We start from the raw sequence: 16,864 nt of genomic DNA on the forward strand, positions 1-16,864 counted from the left end.
ATGAACACAAAAACCATGGCAACGACGAAACAAAATATGCACATTAATCAGCATGACGTAATATAGCAACAGATGAACTAGATGAATAAGACAGTGATAGAGACCAACTTGATTTTATTTGATTTGATAATGGTTTATTGAAAGAAACATGCAAAGTAGTAGCCCGAAGGCTAAATTATAATGCATCACATTGAAAAGCATATCAATTATATCAAAGAACATACATTGTATGAACAATGCTGAGTGAGAAAATGCTGAAATTTACCTAATATTGAGGGAAAACGGCAGAGAAGGGGTGAGAGATGGACAGATAGTAAAGTGTTCGGTGGGGGAAGTGTATGGAATGCCCACCATGAATAGCTCTCCTCAAAGAAGTTAATAAACAAAGTACTAAAAGACAAAAATACAAACAAACAAGAAATAAAGGGAGGCTAAAAAGAGACGGCACAGAACAGAAAATGAGGCAGATTTAACTGATATTATAAGATTTACAGAAAGATAATTATAATGAGAGAAAGAGAGTGAGAAGACGGATAATTGGAAACAGATAATCATTATGAATTTAGCTTTGATAATTCTCTACGTAAACGGACAAAGAGATAGATGGATGGATGGATAGATAGATGTATATATACAAGGATGGATGGATAGACGGATAGATAGATAAGCAGATGGAAGAGAGGGAGAGATTTATAAACACAAAGAGATGATCGGTAAAAAAATGGAAAAAGTGTGTGTGTGTGTGTGTGTGTGTGTGTGTGTGTGAGAAAGATAGGGGAGGAGAGGGAGATATATGGAAGGAGGAGGAACAGGAAGAGGAGGAGAGAGAGAGAGAATGAGGGAGCTAATGATCTATTTTAAAGAGGGGGTGGGAAGAAAAAAGGGGAGGTATATACAAATATGTAGATCGCTGACCCCACGCCATCTACAATCATCAGAGACCCAAACAGTTTTCATATCAGGGTTTACGACAAGTGGGGTATTCATCCGGGCAATTTCGCTCGTATACCACCGACCTGATATAATCAGCTTTTGAGATTTCAACGGATATTACCTCGCCTTAAGAGACAAAAAAAAAGTGGAGTGAATTTAATATGGTTGGACTAGAGCAAGATAATCAAGTCAGTGACCATCGCGTACCTTGTATTTTTGCTTAACTCCTAGAAATACACACACACACACACACACACACACACATACTTACACACACAGAAAAGAGTGTGGTATGAAAATGAATGGATATCTTCTTTCAACATAAGTTCATCAGAAGAAGTGTCCAGGTATAAGAAAAAAAAAAACCCCAAACATGTCTGTCATGAAATTATAATTCTATAGATTCGAGATACAGCGTCCGCGATTAAAGCTGCTAAAAACAAAGAAAATTACTAAAATACATGTGGTTATTTCAATAATATGTTCAAACATGTTTTCTTGTTGTGTAACGAGTGCATTGTCATAAAACGATGAAATTTTCTCTGTTTTAGGGTGACCTTACACAAATTAAAGGCATACGATCGTCATCCCTTATGGTACGTAAACTCCGAACGACCGAAGTTTGTGCATGCAATTGCGCAATGCCAGACTCGGTGCTATATCCATAAATGTGTGGGACAATGCTGCCACTGAGACATCTGTCTCTGTGTCTGCGGTGATTGGAGGAGAGGCCAGAAGACGCGTGGCTCTTTTGGCCTCTCTTCATGCGCATGCGCACTGAGAGTGTGCGTCCATTCGGAAGCTCTCGTGGCTCGCTCGGACAGCCATTTTGGGTTAGGAGATTTGTAGCACAGAGCCCTTGTAGTCTAGAGTGTTGTTCGCTGACCCATTGAGCTAGCGCTATTCTCATTCGGGGTCACTACATTTGATACCGAATGGGGGAGGCAGCGTGTTGCGTTCGTCTCCCGTGCCGCACAAACCACTCGCCACGATTGTATGCCTCTAAAATTGGCGCTCATCTGTTTTGCATTCAAACTTTTCAACTATGATCTCTAAAGTATGAAACCAATCTTAGCACACGCTGAAAATAAGAGCAATAAAGAATTAAAGGGATAGTATAGTATTGGTGGATATGAGGATTGGGCTTTTAACATTTTACGAGATATCACCAAGAAACCACACATGAAATAGAACATGCCATTATAAGAGGAATTCAAAGTTTATTTTACAGAAATTGTCTTTCTTAATGGCTGAGACATCCAAAAACAAAATAAAAACAAAGCGATCTTAATAAAAGGTGGGTCCCATCTTTTATTAGGATTGCTCTGTTTTGGATATCTCAGCCATTTCAAAACCAATTTTCATCAAAAAAAAAACATTGCATTCCTCTTGGAAGTACATGCTCTTTCACATTTCATTAGAGGTTTTTCACTATCTCAACAAAAATGTAAGATACCTGACGTTAAATCTCAAGCAAAATTATACAATCCCTTATGAATGCATATGCCTTATACTGGAGGACCACTTGACTCCGATTCTTCCAGGAGAAACTGGCGCGTCACTCCCCCTCACCCCTACCCCCTGCCCTGCCCTGCTCTCTCCCCTCTCCCTCTATTTTTTTCTCTTCTTCTATCATTACCCACCCTCCAGACCCCTCTCTTTGTAAACGATCGTAATTAGATAGATAAATCTCGTTAGTTGGGTTAGTAGGACTCGTCAAGGCATGTAATCATTTTACAAATCAACATGGGCGATTGTTAGCGGAGATTGGAAGTGGAAAGAGAGAGAGAGAGAGAGAGAGAGAGAGAGAGAGAGAGATGGAGATGATATCGAAATGCATATGAAATTATGTCTGTACATGTGCACAGATATATATACATATTACATCTATACAGAAGAGATAGGTAGATAGATGGACAGATAAATAAGTAGATAGATAGATAGATAGATAGATAGATAGATAGATAGACAAATAGAAAGATAGATAGACAGATAGATAGATATATAGATAGATAGAGACAGAGAGAGAAAAAAAAAGGGGGGAAGGACAGAAAAGGGGGATATGTTAAAGAGTTTGGGGCCGGTATTTTTTTTTATTATATGAGTAACAATTGCACGCCTTTGATGTTCTACGTTGTCATTGTTAATGAGATGCACACAAGGCAATTTGAATATGGCTACATAAAACATGCACACACACACACACACACACACACACACACACACACACACACACACACACGCACACACTAATATACGTCCATGAGATGTAATTATCTGCGATATATTGCCTTTGTCCAGGAGTAATTACTGCTACGTTAAATCATAACCACAAAGGACAAAATTGAGGAACAATTGAAATATGCTCATTGAGACATTCATATATGGGTTTTGACATAAAAAACAAATAGAAAATAAAGTCGTGATAAATCGGTATTATTGCTATCATCGTAAATGTCGGGTGGTTTAAAGCACACAACTAGTCTCTTTCGAGACCGTTTCTCTAACCGTTCATATTCTCTAAAGTGTTTTTGAAATTTAGAAAAGGCAATAACATGTTTGTATATGCTCATGTGTTTTCTAGTTCACAAAGTCTTCCATACACAGTAAGACCACTGTTAGGTACAGATAAAAGGAACATTGAAATCGTTTCGTTGCTAGCTGAGCAATCGCTGAACATGTTTCATTATTGCAATCGGTCGTTCTTTACGTAGTCATGTATTATTTGATATCCGAAATCAACATGCCAGACAGGTAAACCATTGATTTGCTTAAAGCGCGTAGTTTGTTTAATGATTGAAATTAAAGTGTACAATGTTTGACGTTCAAAAATGCAATGTATGCAGTTAAACATCAGTTGTCAATAGAATTTGTATTAAACCAGTAAAGTACGGCTGTGATGATGTGAACTCTTTTTCATTTTTACAAAAGAGAACATTGTTTTACTTTTATCATTATTCATGGCAATGACAAACGTCACTTCCCTAGCAAGGATAGCATGCCTTAAGTGGTGTCAGTAACGGATTAATGCTTTACATCAGACTATGACGTCAGTCAAACATTCTTTACATACCAGATGGTAGCCATGACAACATGCTCAGTAAACTCCCGCTGACTTCTTTCTTTTTATTCTACTTCTACTGCACCTTTCGGTCTGACTTCTAGCAATGAAATGATTAAATTGAAGCTTTAATATCAGAGGCTGTTAAGTGAAATAATATGAAATTAGGAACTCACCGTCAAACTGTAGCAAGAAATCTGTATGACGGCGCCTACATGTATCTTGTTCCTCTTTTTTGGTAATTTAATGAAAATGACAATGACAACAGTTACAATTATGATTATTCATATGACAACTATCACACTCCTACTACTACTACTACTACTTTTACTACTACTACTACTACTACTACTTCTACTACTACTACTACTACTACTACTACTATAACTACTACTATTACTACTGAAATGTACTACTACTATACTACTACTACTTCTACTACTACTACTACTACTACTACTACTACTACTACTATAACTACTACTATTACTACTGAAATGTACTACTACTATACTACTACTACTACTCTCTAAACAAAATCGAGTGAAAATTTTCACTCTAAAAAGAGTGAATACAAAAAAGAGTGAATTTCGAGTGAAATTGGAGTGAATTTTGAGTGAAAATGCTCATTTTCACTCACTTTGGAGTGACGTCAGGGATCACTCGAAGATTTTGGAGGATTTTTTTAAGAGAGTACTACTACTACTACTACTACTTCTAATACTGCAACTATTACCACTACTATTAATCCTACTATTAGTACTACGACAATATCACTGCTACTTTACTACTACTACTACTACTACTACTACCACAATCAATGTATTAACTAGTCTATCAGATGTCCGTACAACTGGGTGAAGATTGACGTTGTGGTTTAAAACATTTTTGTCAAAAGACAGAAGCACCGGGCGGGTATTCGAATTCGGGACGTCCATTTGAAAGACAAGGGTCTCACTCATGATACCAGAGTGCCGCCTCATCCATCCATCTATACTTTCCAAAGAATTTTATTATTCTATTTTTGGTCTACAGTTCTGACAATTTGTTTAGTTATTACAACTATGTATATAAATATATATATTTTTTTTTCGTTTCAGCTGCTAAGCCAATCCTCCTGATGCACTTCACGAACCAGACTCTTCAGCCTGGCCCCAACCTCCAGCTTGCCTGCACAGTGGCGGGAAACCCCACCCCGGATGTGCGCTGGTTTCGGGACGGGGAACCGATCCCCGCCGATTCCCGCTACGCCCTCAGTGACGTCATCAACGAGGACAACGACGTCATCAGCCACCTCAACATCACGGGCCTCTTGACGGAGGATGGCGGGCTGTATCGTTGCGAGGCGACCAGCGAGTTGGGCGTGGTCCGACACGAAGATCGCATCAATGTTCTTGGTATGTCGGCCATGTCTTAAGTTATTCATAGATGTCTTTGTTATCCATTTTCATTCATTTATTGATTGACTCATTTGATCATAAATCCATTTACTCAAGTTCACACATTGCACATAAAAACAAACAAAAAATCGATTAAAAGAATGGTTAGCACATAGCATACTGTATGTAAAGGACGTAACAGTTTAGAACGATCTAGTACAGAACAACAATGATAACAAAGACAAAATTAAACAACCAAAGATTTTTCGATAGCACCCATAAACAAATACGAATGCACTTATTATAAATCCTGAATCTGAAGGTTCATACCATAACAGCAAACGAGCAAGAAATAATTATGCCTATGTCCTTGATTAATTGGACCAAATCATTGTATGTCAAGTTCTACTGATTCTATTCAGCGGCTGGGTTCAGCGCAGCTCTGATCATGCAAAGCGGTAATCGAGTACGAAAATTTGGTCTTTTAAAGTAAAATTACCACTCAATGTTGCATTGACTTACCCTTTAAAGCATATGTATTTTCACCGGACTGCTTTTACTCTGCCGTGTGTTCCTTTAAACTACGACTTCATTACGCGCGGGTCTCGCGCGCGCCGGGGCCAATAACTCGCGAAGAGGGTGAATAAACAGCGACCACTCCATACTGTTTGCCCAGTCGTCAGTGACGTGTAATGGATAACTACGTCACAATGCAACCATTTTACACCCGTGTCCGTGCGTGTCCAATACATGATATACCAAGGAAGCAGGACATACTCTTTTTTTTTAAATCAATGTCCGCTTGAAAGGAAGTCTGACTTGTATAGACATAGATATATGAATAGATAGAATATAGACAGAAGATAGATAAAGTAGACATATTGAAGGATATAGCCTTACTGGACAAATAGCCTCACTGGACAACTGCTGGACAGAGACGGGAAAAGGTGAATAAGTATATAGATACATGAATAGTATATACCTAGATTACTGTAGATATTAAGATAGATAGACTGACGTATAAATATGTAGATAAATAGATACTAGTAGATAGATTAATGGACAGATAAACTTTCTAACTCTACGGAGTTTGGGATAAAGCAATAGATAGACAAACGAAGAGATATGGTAAATGATAGTTTCAATCTCCTTTAGCCCCTCTTGAAATACAAGATGCATCTATATCTATGCTAAAGCACACATTTCCCACAGACACCTGCCCGAGTATGCTCGAGACTAGTCTTAGACGGGTTGATACTTACCTCTATACACCTAAACCATCATGAAATACGCATTGAATACCCTTGAAACTTTAGTTTACTATTCAAACTACGGTTGTTGTTTTTTTTTAACGGTGCTTGCTTTGCGATCATCTTTTACTGAACACTCAATCTTGTTCATACTGTTGCATTCATAATCAGTTGCTTTTTTGTACGATGTCATGGATTGATAATTTTTCTTCAGATTTATATTACATTGAAGTCATTATTGCCGTCGTCTGACTCGTATTGTGAAATTCGCTGATAACAATTTTCGTATTTTGTTGTGTCTACCACACATAAATGGCTCACACCCTGTTTCTATAATATAATTTCAAGAATCCCCCCCCCCCCCATACAAACATGTCAGCACTCCTACCAGTCAAGATATCGCCATAATTATTGATGTCACGTACAAATTAGCCGCGCTCACGTAAACGGGTATGGAGAGTGGCACGTGCCCCAAACAAAGGGTGGTGCGAGATGGCTGGCCGCCAGGTCCTGGCCGACACGCGACCGTACGTACCCGCTGTGTGTTCAGCTCCGCGGCCACTTCTGGGAACAATGCGTCGCTATTGATTTTGTGTCCCAAGTTAAGTCACCCCCGCCAGGATCATTACCTTGTAAGCTGTGAATGCTGGTTAAAGCACGTTTTATGCCTTTCCGTCCTAAACACCATTGCCTTTAATTTATTTCTATTATCGCTTTGCTCTTTGTAGGCGACTTCTCAACGACTAGTTCCCTAGCAGTAATGTAAATCTCTCTAGCTCATTTCCTGCAAGTTCATCCGTTTCCATAATGCGTTTTTCTCCTCTAAGTTCTAATCTATCACTTGGGGGGGGGGGGGGGGGGGATGTGTTAAAGGGTAACTTCTCACAACGGTCAAGATGACTTTAACGATTGAAATAAAATCTGGAAGGAGAATTCATGACGCGCATTCACAAAATTGGACCTGAGATACGAAAGTTATGTAAGCTTAAGGTTTTACATGGTTTCACTACACAGAATTTGTAACAACCACTGTTATTTTGCAAATTTGATGAAATGATAACATTATGACCTAACAAGCCTCTCAAGACCCATCATGCACGAAACCTCTATAAATTCTCATTGTTAACATGAAATATCTAATCAGAATCATCATTATCAATACATATGTACTATGTGTCAGTTATATTTTGCTGGATGTCCCATTCAAACTTTTGATAGCTTATGACGATCCACGCAAAATGTATATGACACATTCCATGTACAAACCATCCATTTCTGTATGATGTATGGATGACATGTATATTCAAATATATTTGAATATTCAAATATATATTTGAATGAGTCAAATCAAATCAAATCAAATCAAATCGAATCAAATCAAATCAAATCAAATCAAATCAAATCAAATCAAGTTATAAAAGCAACATGTATCAATGTGTATACGCACATAATCTCTTTTGTTATGATTTAACTGGTTGTTGCTAATCTTTGGAACAAAGCATGGTGTTTATGCTGATACATGTGTATCATCATGCATAGTGGAATAGATATAAGCTGATGATAAGCACCACTTTAACTGCTTTGTATACTTCGGATTAGTACGTGGTTGTGCCAATGCCATTATTCAGTGAAAACCCCCTGAAATCTTACAATTTTAGAATGGTTTCATTTCAAGCCCGACTTTTATTAAACTTTGACTATCATTCCGTCTACTGGATTTCAGTCTATTGATTGAAACTAAAATTGTACATTGCATGGCATTGTACGTTTTAATGGAAGTTTTCCAACATCAGACAATGTAATATAAAAACTGTGGTCACGTTTAGAGCGTGTTGAACGTAGCCACACCTTGTGTGGTCCTGCTAATTAAATTTCATAAAGATTTAACCATGGGTTACAGGGCTGGCTGCATGAATCAATAACGCGAAATGTTTTTGTTTTTATTCTACTTTAAACCTCGCAACCTCGCTTCCGAATTCAAAAGTCAGAGATTTTGTCGTTTGGAGTGACACTCCGCGCTGAAATTCTCATCGAGCGATTATATCATCTGCACAATAAATTTCAATTATCTGGTCGAGAACGCACGGACAAGGTCGAATTAAAGGCGCTGGCAATTCAGTATGCAAATTTTATCATTCTTGTTATGCAAATGAGATCGCTTGTTCACGCACCAGATTATGGCTCGAAATCGATCGCTGCCCATTGATTCACCTTGGGAGTAATTAAGCGCCAAGCTGAACATTAAAATGAAGGGTCATTGTACGATAATCACGGATACTTTAGTTCCCCCACTCGACATCGGTTGCTAGTATAATTGCTGTTGTTTCTATGCGCTATGGGTCTACGCTGTTAGCATCGCTCACGACCCTCCGTATAAGATATGCCACATCAAACAAACTCTGTGTGTATAGCTGAGTTTAAACTCAATACATAGCCATACACTACTAGTGAAAATTCGAAGGGGATTATTTTTATCTGTTATCAATGAATACTGCGAGAATACCTTAAAGTGGTCAATGTCATTAAAAGCTTGAACAACATATCAAAATTGATAATGCATCTACAGGAGCATTGAGACTGATAATGTAGCCATTAAACGGCCATCTTTTTTCCCGTTTTGGTGTATCCCGGAGATGAAATTCTCCTGGCTGGTAATTTTCAAGCTGTGCCCATAAATGTGATGAAATTAAACCAGTTTTCATAGGGGTATAGAAATGGAAATGGTAATCCTGTATCCCTTTTTCTATTTGCCAATTGGTACTTGAATACCAATATTCACTACAGCAATTGACTCAGTTGTAGAGCCAATAATAAATTATTGTACCATCTACTTTGAAGCCTCATTCACAGATGAAATAAGCGCATTTTACTTTTAATCTACTGAGATATACCCTTATGTATCTTTCTTCATAGTATAAGGGAAAAAAAGACAGAACGGAAAGAACAAAAATTGAATTATAATCATTATTTTGACGGACTGAAAAATATTGATAAATTGAACATCAATGACAATTGCCATTTCTGGTCATTCGTTCCGAAGATCCTTCAACTTGCTGAACAAACCTCGAGATTCTAGAAATCATGTTGTCTCCCAGAGTGAAACATGCCCTTTAGATATTATGCCATTCCTGTAACAGGTCCTGTTACAGGAATGGGGCCCCAATTTTTATTTCTTTCTCTTCTTTCTTTAAAACAACAACAACAGGTCCTCCTATGGTGCGCCCTCTACCGAACATCACGGCCGTGGCCGGAACTAACGTCACAATCCACTGTCACGTGGTTGGCTATCCGATCACCGTCATTACCTGGAAGAAGGGCGAGTCGCCCGCGCCGATCCAAGATATCCGACACAACGTGTACCCCAACGGCACCCTCGTCATTTCCGCCGTGTCCGCCTTTGACGACCCTGGCATGTACACGTGCGAGGCGCGTAACAACATCGGCGGGAAATCCTCCTCCAAGTTTTACCTCCGGATCAAAGGTCAGTTGCATGGGGACCCCACTTTTCTACCGCTCGCCCCTCCCCCATCATAGGGCCTATCATTAATCCTAAAGAAAGCAAGCGGTCATGTAAACACACGAATCAAAGTAGAATTTCTGTCCGGTTGGCCCCTACTAAGGGGTGTTGGACTGTACATACGAAGAAGAAGAATTATTCACCGATTATATCATTCTCTCATTAATCAATACATTTGTAGTTCCTCACCCTCTGTAAGCAGGCTAGCTAATATTAGATTCAAACAAAGATTACAAACATTCAGAGGCGGGAAAGTGAAAAATCAAAACTCCTCTTTCTAGAGGAGAAATAGCGCTCTTCTCCTACCAGTCCAATAGGAGTGATGCGTTTATTTTCCATCGAGAAATTTTCCATCGAGAAATCATTTTCCATAGAGAAATACCCCAAAAAATGAAATTGAAATTGAAATTGAGCTATAAATCAAGCCAATCTGTCACTTCATTGTTCTCGGGTGTATTCTGAAAAGATATGACGTGATGATCAGTCCTTTGTAGATTCTACACGTAAGAGGTAACCCATGCCCATGGCAACGTGGTAGGTTCCGTACAAAGCCCATGGCAGCTAGATAATCTCACTGAAAAAAGGGGTTAATATTAACATCCTGTGATTACTATCCTGTAATTACTGTGTTGTTCATTGGTCAGCCTGCTCCGGTGATACTGCACGCGCGTGCTCATAAAATCGTATATTGCCCTCCTTCCACGCCCACACAGTGCCACCCGTCATCCAGCCGATTGACCCCCTGACCCTGACCCAGGGGCAGCGAACACAGTTGACCTGCATTGTGGCTCAGGGCGACCTCCCAATTAACTTCCGGTGGCTGAAGGACGGCCAGCCCATCCCCCACGGCATCGGCATCGACTTCGATCTGCGTCAGTTCTCGAGCACGCTGTCGATCTCCGACGCATCGACGGTGCATGACGGCAGGTACACGTGCGAGGCGAACAACACGGCAGCGTCAGTGAATTACACCACGGAACTCACCATACAAGGTACTGAAGTAAACACGAACAAACAAAGCAAACTAAACATACAGATGATTATAATCACTCCAAGAACAGGGAGACTGCGTATGCAGGGAGAAAAAAAAAAGTGAGTTTGATAGAAAGATGGCTCAGAAGTCAAATGCACACATAAATAGAAAGACAAATGATCGATATTATCATATTACACAATAACTGTAACAGATAATATGAATAGAGAGTAAGTTGCATTATCATATCATTCTTTTGAAGTTGTACTCTGATAATAAAAGTGATAAAAATACTAATGATATCACTAAAACAACAAAAGAGCAGAAATTGTAATAGTAGCTATTGCTCTCATCCCATTATAAGAACGGATGCTATCATGATCATGAATGGTGATTATTTTCAACACTATTTCATCACTGCATAAATGTCATCAATGTGATGTTCCTACTCACCATCATCATCATCATTCGTACGTGTCTTTATTGTACAGTCCCGCCTCGCTTCACCGTTGCCCCTCGCAACACCGACGTGGTTCTCAACCGCACAGCCGTCCTCATCTGCCTAGCTGACGGTCGCCCGAAACCAGTCGTAGAGTGGCGCAAGGCTCCTGGTAGGTGGCGCTGTTGTATTAAAGGCAATAGGAGGACACATTTCGGACATGTATAACAATAATTCAAGTGTGGGTCCGATTTGCTCGATGTATTTCTTGAGAAAAGGAAAAAAAAGACATGGGAGGGATTTGGAGAATGACAAAAATAATAGTAAAAAGAAGAAGAATAAGGAGGAGGAGAAGAAGAAGAAGAAGAAGAAGAAGAAGGAGGAGGAGGAGGAGGAGGAGGAGGAGAAGAAGAAGAAGAAGAGGAAGAAGAAGAATTCGAAAAGAATCAGGAGAAGGAGAGGGATGTTATTGCTGCTCAGAACGAGCATAAGTCATAATAGAAACAAAGCAGCAGGAGGAGGAGGAATAGACGAAAGAACCAACAATATTCGGGAACAAAATCTTTAAAGGGATCGCATAGTTCTGGTTGAGACCTAACTTCAGTTTTCTAACATTTTGGGTGAGATAATAAGAAACCTCAAATGAAACATGAAAGAGCATGTAATTCTACAAGGAATCCATACGTTTATTTTATGAAAATTGGCTTTAAAACGACCGAGATACGCAAATAAGAGCAATCCTAAAAGGTGGGACGCTATATTTTACTTTGTTTTTGGATGCCGCAGTCATTCCAAAACCGATTTTCATCACGTATACGTTGAATTCGTTTTAGAATGGTATGCTCTGTACTACTTCATGAGTGGTTTCTTGGTATCTCACAAAAAGTTAAAAGCCTAATCCTCGCTTCCACCAATACTGTACCATTTCTTTAATGTAGCCATTCCGAATGGAAAAGCGTATTAGTTTAAAAAAGGCTTGAACAATGATGACAACAGAAAATCGTCATACATAAAAAAAATCACCATTTGGTGGTCTTTTATTCATTCAATTTCGTTTCATTTATTTCTCATTTCCAGTAAAAAAAGGAGCAATTCGAATGAAACTTATACATTGATTATACATAGTTATGTAAGGTCAATACAACATTGTAATAATAGAAAAACTGTTGACGGAAATGCAATCATAAAACTTTCAAGACTGCACAGAAGCAAAATCTGCGGAAAGACGAATGTTTGCTTATTTTTACAATCGGACACTTATTTTTACATTTCGATAGTGTTCACTGTCTCAACCCTGTGAACGTGTCGGAGTGCGAATCATTACAATCTATAGCAATGATTAGCAAGCAGTTAATCGAAACGCGTTCTTTAAAAAAAATTTCCTCACGCAGGTACGACGGCTTCCAACTTCGAGCACCTGCCGGACGATCCGCGGTTCGAAAAGCAAGAGAACGGATCGTTGGTTATCCGGCAGGCCCGCGAAGAGGATGCCGGATATTACCTCTGTCACATCAGCAATGGTGTGGGTACAGGTCCGAGTAAGACCGCTCTTCTTACTGTCTTTGGTAAGTATTTGAAAATAACAACAGTAATAGTTTCATTTTGTCCTACTTAAGTAGGGTAGCCTGGGAAAGGTAAGCTCTTTATTTCGTAGAAGGTCTTGCCACCATAAATCGAGCTTTGTCAGGTCTATCATCGTTTGAACAATTAGCAACGGTAACTGTACTAGAAGAGGTCATAACAAGCCGAATCTGTTCACTATCTTTAGTGAATGCTGCACAGCATGAACCAAAGATGATTGCAATGAACTATCAGTGAGTTTCTTAAGCATGGGTACAATTATTTATTCAGAAGGAAATCTTATTCGCAAGATAATGGTGACTTTAGATAGCAAATTTACTTTTTTTGTCTGTCTTTCCAATAAATCAATAAAACGTGAAAAAAAAAACCCAACACTGCCACTCTTAATGCTGTCCATTGACTTGGGCATTCAATTATTAAAACTGCGATTTTGTGAGCCCATTTCGATCGCTGATACTCTAGTTCTTATAATCTCTCATGATCAAATTACTGGACCAAAAATATCAAGTATTTTGAAAGTGTTTGTTTCTTTCTAGTTTTACGGTCACCTTAGTTGACAACAAAGACAGAATGTCCTTTTTAATACAATAAGCTGTATGCTGCTATTTGGCATTGAAAATGATGTTGGGTGTCGTCTGCATGTTTCAGTTCCTGCCACATTCGAGCACCAGCAGCAGAACATGACGGTCCAGTTGGAACACCGGGTCGCCCTCGAGTGCGTAGCCAACGGCCACCCGCCCCTTGAGATCCGATGGTCGAAGAACGATATCCCGTTCAACCGGCTCTCCACCGAGCGCTACCAGATCGAGACCGTGAGCGACGGCGACATGGCTCGCTCCATCCTGACCATCTTCGCCTCGGTGCGCGACGACACGGCCACGTACATCTGCCTGGCGCAGAACGACCACGGCGCCGATGAGCACGTGATCCAGCTTTGGGTACAAGGTGAACACAATACCAAGATGAAATGCAAGATGTGGCTGCACAAATTAGGAGTGTCGAGAGTAATGTCCTGTGGACGTTACGCCAGAAAGAGCATAGTACCTGAATTAATATTTTCCTGATAATTACTTTGTTGATGGAAGAACGACTTTTTATTCCTTTTACTAATCTCTACCAGAGTCTTTTCCTATTTTACTGTTATTTTTCTTTATTTAGCTGGTATTCTTACTGCTTTTTCCTTTATTTTCAGGGTTTTCTGCTAGCACTTCTCTATTTACGTCAACTTGTTCTTCTTATTGTTTTCCTTTGCTTCGTCATGACCATGACCATCATCCCCATCACTTTGATCATCATCATCATCATCATCACCGTCATCATCATCATCATCATCATCACCATCACCATCACCATCACTATCACCATCCACCATCACCATCAACATTACCATCTCGATCACCTTCATCATCATCATCATCATCATCATCATCATCATCATCGTCATGATCACCATCACTATCATCATTTTTTCTTTTCTTTTTTTCTTGGTCTTAATGTATGCTGCCTCTCACACCTCTTACCCTGATCCTTTGATATCAATGAGCTACATTGATTTTCCATATCAACAGAAAAACCGGAGCACCCGACGGATTTGCACGTAATGAACAAGACGAGCCGCAGTGTTCTGTTGGCATGGCAACCAGCCTTCGACGGCAACAGCCCCGTGACGGGTTTCACACTCGAATACAAGAACGATTCAGGTATGAGGAAGAGAGTAGTGTGGTGGAATATACGAGAAGAGAGAACATGTCAAGAGGCATTATACTGGAATAGCACAACGACCTGCCACCTAACGGGGCAATATGAAAACTCTTGAAAGGGGCATTCCAGACGATTTTCATAATTTCACATCCTGTAGTACACAAATACAATAGCTCCATGTATAGATTTGTGGCATTTATTATGGGCCTTGGGCAGAGAAATCAGTACTAAAAAAAACCAAAACAAACAAATTACACTGAACAAAGATGATGACATATGAGCCTCACATATTTTAGAAATGTAGCAATGTAATTCCATTACAATACCACGTTCACCTGTGTAGAATTTATGCATGCTTTCTTCTTTTGTTCTGCTTCCTTGAGCCCCAAGTCATGCATTCTTGTAGTAAGGCTGCCTTGTCATCATCCTTGTTCATTGCAATTTGTTATAAATTTTGAAAACACTCCTAATCCTTATCCCAATCACTAAAAATTCTGAAACTCACTACCAAGTATAACCAATTTATAGTTGTTGGTTAATAATATATTTAAAAGTCTGAAAATCATCCGGAGGTCTCCTTTAAACCACGTTCATATCCTGACCTTAAATATAGTGTGAGAGATTTATGCGCATCTGGCTCATTGGCACAGGAATGGTTAATATGTGGAGGGTGGCAATGAACACGAAAAGAAAAGTGGTATGTGTTAAAAAGTGTCAGTATAGTATGTCAAGAGATGGGAAAAAAGTGTGATTTCTTCATTAAGTTTTCCTGTCATAATTTCTTAAGATACAGAAAGATCGTCAAGAGCTATACCTGAACTTGCTCTTCTGTAAAAAGGTTTAATATGACATGTGTGGATGTAGATTGATGGATACATGTGTTGGAGTGCTGTTCAACTGTCGACAGTCTCAAGCATAATTTCTTTATGTTTTATGATTACATGATATGATGACGACAATGATGATGATAATGATAATTTATAGCAGTTGCAGAAATTATGATAATAAAAACATTAAGAAAAAACTCATGATTTTCATAATTACAATTATAATTACAGTGACAATAAGAATAGAAATTTCAGATCTGCAGAAACTGTAAAGAAATATAGCACCGTGGTGCAAGTGGTCCTGACGGATGATGTATGACTGTTCAAATGACAAATATTCGTAAGAAAATCGTTTTACCCCAAGTACGGTTTCTGTTCAAATATTCATTTGCTATCATTATTTTATTCATTGAGTTACATGTCGGCCGGATGTGATGGGATGAGATTTTTGTTAGTTACCACTTGTCGCAATTTACGGAGCATTTGTAGGTGGAGCACATGTCGTGTCACCTCATTATCACATCTGTTCCCATGGTTGCAGATGCTTGGCAGGAGGGGTTGCCACAGAAACACGTTCCCGCCGATCTGATTGGCTACCAGTACACCATCGCTCTGCTGCACCCAGCCTACACATACAACGTGCGCATATTCGCCTTCAACGCCATCGGTATAAGTGACGCGAGCCCAGAGATCCTCTTCACAACTAAGGAAGAAGGTTAGACATGATATCAATGATTGCTCGATAAAAATCCTGAAAAGACAATTATGGAATAAAGAAAACACCTGATTAAAAAAAAGGACAAACAACCATTTACAAACATAACAGCGGAAATTGTTAGAATCAGACTTAAGTGAGGAAGTCATTGAAATATGTCAAAGATTAGCTAATCTTCGCAAAGCAGTTCTCCAACAGATGCTGTGCATATGCAAATAAGTGAGCTAATGATATCATCACCTGGCAATTTGAAAGAATATGAAAAAGACCCTGAAAAAAATTCTTCTTTTTTCTGCTATAAAGTTGTGAAATAGAATGTTATTCCCGGTCGAATAACTTAAAAAAGTGATAATTAAGTAAGATATATTTCGACATGAGAGACTGGGTTATAATATGGCATTTGAAAAAAAGAGAGTAAATTCTAAGATTTGTTACCGAAATTATACGACAAGTTGTGAGGTTATGACATCGTAAACTCATTCCGTCAC

At 39.1% G+C, this 16,864-nt stretch overlaps 1 protein-coding gene across 1 annotated transcript in view; it reads left to right on the plus strand.

Annotated features, from left to right (window-relative positions):
• Positions 1-16,864, plus strand: part of LOC139708557 (cell adhesion molecule DSCAM-like) — a 71,543-nt gene that overhangs the window by 29,338 nt on the left and 25,341 nt on the right. Inside the window, exons 6-13 of the mRNA XM_071620500.1 lie at positions 5,095-5,391; positions 9,829-10,104; positions 10,854-11,132; positions 11,605-11,724; positions 12,944-13,117; positions 13,782-14,078; positions 14,702-14,833; positions 16,203-16,376. Coding sequence (XP_071476601.1) covers positions 5,095-5,391; positions 9,829-10,104; positions 10,854-11,132; positions 11,605-11,724; positions 12,944-13,117; positions 13,782-14,078; positions 14,702-14,833; positions 16,203-16,376 — 1,749 coding nt within the window. The remainder of the gene's footprint in view (positions 1-5,094; positions 5,392-9,828; positions 10,105-10,853; positions 11,133-11,604; positions 11,725-12,943; positions 13,118-13,781; positions 14,079-14,701; positions 14,834-16,202; positions 16,377-16,864) is intronic.

Source organism: Diadema antillarum, unplaced genomic scaffold, assembly GCF_040938485.1.
Source record: "Diadema antillarum isolate AM-2024a unplaced genomic scaffold, OU_Dant_1.0 seq00001348_RagTag, whole genome shotgun sequence".
In the NCBI taxonomy this organism is placed as follows: domain Eukaryota; kingdom Metazoa; phylum Echinodermata; class Echinoidea; order Diadematoida; family Diadematidae; genus Diadema; species Diadema antillarum.